General features: G+C 31.8%; 1 protein-coding gene and 1 long non-coding RNA gene across 2 annotated transcripts; both read left to right on the top strand.

Annotated features, from left to right (window-relative positions):
* The first annotated feature begins 50 nt into the window (after positions 1–50).
* On the top strand, positions 51–313 carry LOC109590690 (uncharacterized). Its single transcript, XR_002189452.1, has 2 exons — positions 51–184; positions 251–313. It is a non-coding gene; the product is annotated as an uncharacterized LOC109590690 (long non-coding RNA).
* A 642-nt stretch (positions 314–955) lies between these two features.
* LOC100634872 (deoxynucleoside triphosphate triphosphohydrolase SAMHD1-like) lies at positions 956–3,602 on the top strand. Its single transcript, XM_020006575.1, has 15 exons — positions 956–1,187; positions 1,236–1,293; positions 1,339–1,472; positions 1,519–1,682; positions 1,732–1,860; positions 1,926–2,018; positions 2,111–2,208; positions 2,264–2,333; positions 2,392–2,483; positions 2,532–2,718; positions 2,765–2,803; positions 2,850–2,999; positions 3,048–3,152; positions 3,204–3,454; positions 3,509–3,602. The coding sequence occupies exons 1-15, from the start codon at positions 1,043–1,045 to the stop codon at positions 3,531–3,533; spliced, it is 1,740 nt and encodes a 579-aa protein (XP_019862134.1). The 5' UTR covers positions 956–1,042; the 3' UTR covers positions 3,534–3,602.
* The last annotated feature ends 413 nt before the right edge of the window (positions 3,603–4,015 follow it).

Here is a 4,015-nt window from a genome sequence, read left to right as displayed (position 1 = left end):
CACCATAATATAGTGAATAATAGAGACTAGGAGTGAATTTGCATACCTAGTCTACTGTACATATATTCACTTCATTAGGTTACTGCTTCAAAAGGTGAAGAATATGCTAAATCAGTGAATGCCATATTCATGGAGTGCAGTGCCAAAGATGACACCAATGTAAAGGACCTATTCTCTAGAATAGGTTAGAATACATGTACATGCAGTAATACTTTATGTAAACATGTATTTAATTTCTCTCTCTCTCTAGCTGATACTATACCATTAGATAAATTAAATGTCGATTTAAAACTCGGTACGGTCAAATTAAACAGAAAATCTGGACACTCGAGCTCAGGTTGTTCCTGTTAAAATGAGAAGCACACACGAATAATTTATCACACATCCAGAGAGAAAGGATATCATATCTTATTAAATGCATCAATTCAACATCACTACTCACCAGCTGGTACATATAGTCCGTTATATGGAGCAGCTGTGGATTAACGTTTGTGTATGGAGTGACACAAAAGCAATAATTATAATTAATAGCTCATCAATCTTATTACTTAATAACTATTGTTATTATTATTATTATTATTATTATTATTATTATTATTATTATTATTATTATTATTTAGAATAATTTTATTTGCCAACTCATCTCAGTAGCAAGGCAAAACTGCATTTTATTATAGTCTAGTGACTGTAAGTCTATCTTTTGTGATATGGTAAATTGTGTGCTAGTCTAATGTTATGTTGGGGTTAGAGTTGAATTTGGTTCAACTATTTACTGCATGCCTATGTGATCATGCATGCATCAAGAAGTCAAATTGCCCACGCTTTTAATTTAAAATTAACAGTACATTACACTAGCCTAGCATACAGTATATCTGCCTTAATACATGTATACATGTATTGCAGATATTTAGTGGTTTGTTTATATTTAGAACATATCCATATCCATATAAGGAGTTTTGTTATGATAGTAATACATTTTCAATCTATGCGCTGAGTTAATCATTAAGTGTGTAGTATTGTGCCAAGAAAGTACCTAGCAAGGATGGCTACACCACCAGTACAGTCTGAACCAGAGCGCTTTGGCACAATAATGGATCCTGTTCATGGATCCATACAACTTGATAAATATTTGTTTAAGATTATTGATAGACCAGAGTTCCAAAGACTGAGGAAGATCAAACAATTTGGTGAGTCTAAACTATAATATACCAGTATTGATCATTGCATGATTTTAGGTGGAGTATATTATGTGTATCCTGGTGGTGTTCACACAAGATTTGAGCATTCTATTGGGTAATACACAATACATATTATTTTGTACTTTCTAATCGCATTCAGTGTTTGCTATATTGCTGGTCAACTGGTTGATGCACTGAACAAGCACAACCCTCCAGGGGAAGAAAACCTATCTAAATGGTTCACACCACAAGAGAAGATGTGTGTACAGATTGCTGCATTGTGTCATGACATTGGTATGTATTAAGATCATAGTCTTGTTTAGATTCATTTTATACTTAGGGCATGGACCTTTCTCACATGTTTATGATTTTGCTGTCAAAGAATATGTGTATAAAAAATTAAAATCTGAACAGAAAAGGAAAGATTTCATAAGATCAAAAAAAGATGAATATGGTGACAATGAGAAATTGGAGTCATATTTAGAGAAAAATGAAGTACCAAAAGTAAATTTTTAGTAATTATTGATATTCATGATAAATCCACATTGCACAGAAAGCAAAGCATGAATATAGGTCAGCTTTAATTGTCAAACGTTTGATGGAGGAGCTCAACTTTGATGAATTTAAAGAACACTCCTACATGTATATCCAACTTATTCAAGATATGATTACATTTTCTGAGGTAGCTACATGAACATGTTTGTTTATGCTGAATTCCTGCATAATTGTTGACATTTTTGATAACAGAGGGATCTGAAAAATGAAGAGACCAAGGAAGAATTTTGGCCAACTAAACTACCTAGTGACAAAACATACAAAGAAAAGACCTTCCTTTTTGAGGTATGCAATTTATTTCTTTGCTGTTCGGGTTTTGCAAGCAAAGTTAAGTAATCATTGCTACCCACTATCTACAGTCATTTATTCATCAATAGATTGTTGCTAATGGATTTACTGGTATTGATGTTGATAAAATGGACTACTTTGCCCGTGATGCTCATAGTGTGGGACTGCCTAACAATTTTGATTGGAGGTAAAATTGTTGGAATGTGAATCATAGTAATTATGTATGTACTCTGTTTATATAGACGCTTCACTCAAACGGCAAAAATTATTAAGTGTGAGGATGACTTTCACCATATATGCTCAAGGGATAAAGTAATAAGATTAGTTCAATTAGAAGCAATAAGTATATGGTGTTATATGTAATTTTTAGGATGCCTTATCACTCTATGAATTGTTTCACACAAGGAATGTTCTTTATCGCTCTGTGTATAAGCACAAGACTGTAGTTATTGTGGAACATTTGTGAGAAATTATTTTATCAACATATATAATATAATTTATATACTATAGAATGAAGAAAGCTTTAAAGAAAACCACCCCACAAACCATAATTCAAGTTAAAGCAGAAGATGAAAATGAATCATATTCACTTTTAAAGTGTTGGCATGATATTGATGCATTTCTTGTGATTGATGATTCAATTGAAGATTTTATAATGAATGGTCAAACAGATGAACATCAACAAGTTCAAAAACTGGTAACTCATTTAAAAATTTTATCATAAAATTACATACATACATTAGTTTATAAAGAAAGCTCAAGACACTGATAAAAGTCTAGAAGTATATCAAAATTTAAGCCAATTTGTCAGTTGTAACTTTTTTCCAGAAATATTTTAGTAGGATAAAAGAAAGAAAATTACCAAAATTTTTGGGGCGCACAGCAAAGGGCAGTGAAATTTCAAAAAGAAACATTGCTATATGTGCTTCTGCAAAAAAATCAGAAATTGAAACAATTGAAAAAAGACTTAAACCACTAGTAAGGAAATAACAAACTTTTGAAAGCTATGATAATTAATTACTATAGCCTGTGAAGTTTAGCTATGGAAAGGGAAGTGAAGACCCTATTCAATCACATTACTTCTATGGCAAGTTTTATCCTCAAAATCCTTTTCATATTCAGAAAGAGGAGGTAAGTGACACTGATACTGTTGTGCAAAAGATGATCATTTTAAAAATAAAGGTATCCAAAATTCTTCCATCTGATTTTAAAGAAGAGGAAGTGTTTTGGTATTATGATATGAAAGATGATAATGATGATGAAACTGAAGCAGTTGCAAGATCTTTGTGGGAGTGTTTAAACATGCATAAACTTCCAACTGAATTTAAAAGTGCTCTGGAAGGAAGCTGTGCCAGAAAAAGGAAATTACATGAAGTACATAAAGAGTATACAGAAGATGAAGAATTCAAAGATTTTCAAAAAATCATTAAAAGGTATATAGTAAATAATAGCTTTTGATTGTAAAATATTTCGTCATCTTGTTATAGATATAAGCCCAAAGGAACCCAATGAGAATTTGAAAGGTTGCAAGTTTTGCTAATTTATATTTTAAATTTACATTGTAGTAATAAGGAAGTAGTATGATAACTCGTTAATTTTTGTAATTTTTATTTGAAGTAACCTTTTTTTACATTTTGTTACTGTAGCTGCAATCAATGCATGCTGATATATACGTGTTAAGCTGTACCTGATTCTATTGACCTTTACATGATAATGTGCATTAACATCACTCTACTCCATTTATGTGTTGTTTGTAATTTGAAATTCAAACAGCTCAGTTTACTCATAACATCTCCATATATGGATTCACTGTTGTGATAGGGTAAATGTATTCGGTCAGCTTATACAGTAGCTTCTTGTGCCAAGAGAAGCAAGGATGGCTACACCACAAGTACTGCCAGAACCAGAGTTTGGTACAATAATGGATCCTGTCCATGGATCCATACAACTTGATAAATATTTGTTTAAGATTATTGATAGACCAGAATCCAGAG

The sequence above is a fragment of the Amphimedon queenslandica genome, unplaced genomic scaffold (assembly GCF_000090795.2).
Source record: "Amphimedon queenslandica unplaced genomic scaffold, v1.1 AMPQUscaffold_9651_Cont18221, whole genome shotgun sequence".
Classification (NCBI taxonomy): domain Eukaryota; kingdom Metazoa; phylum Porifera; class Demospongiae; order Haplosclerida; family Niphatidae; genus Amphimedon; species Amphimedon queenslandica.
The sequence above is the reverse complement of the archived record's forward strand: the minus strand, read 5'-3'. Positions and strand labels throughout refer to the sequence as shown.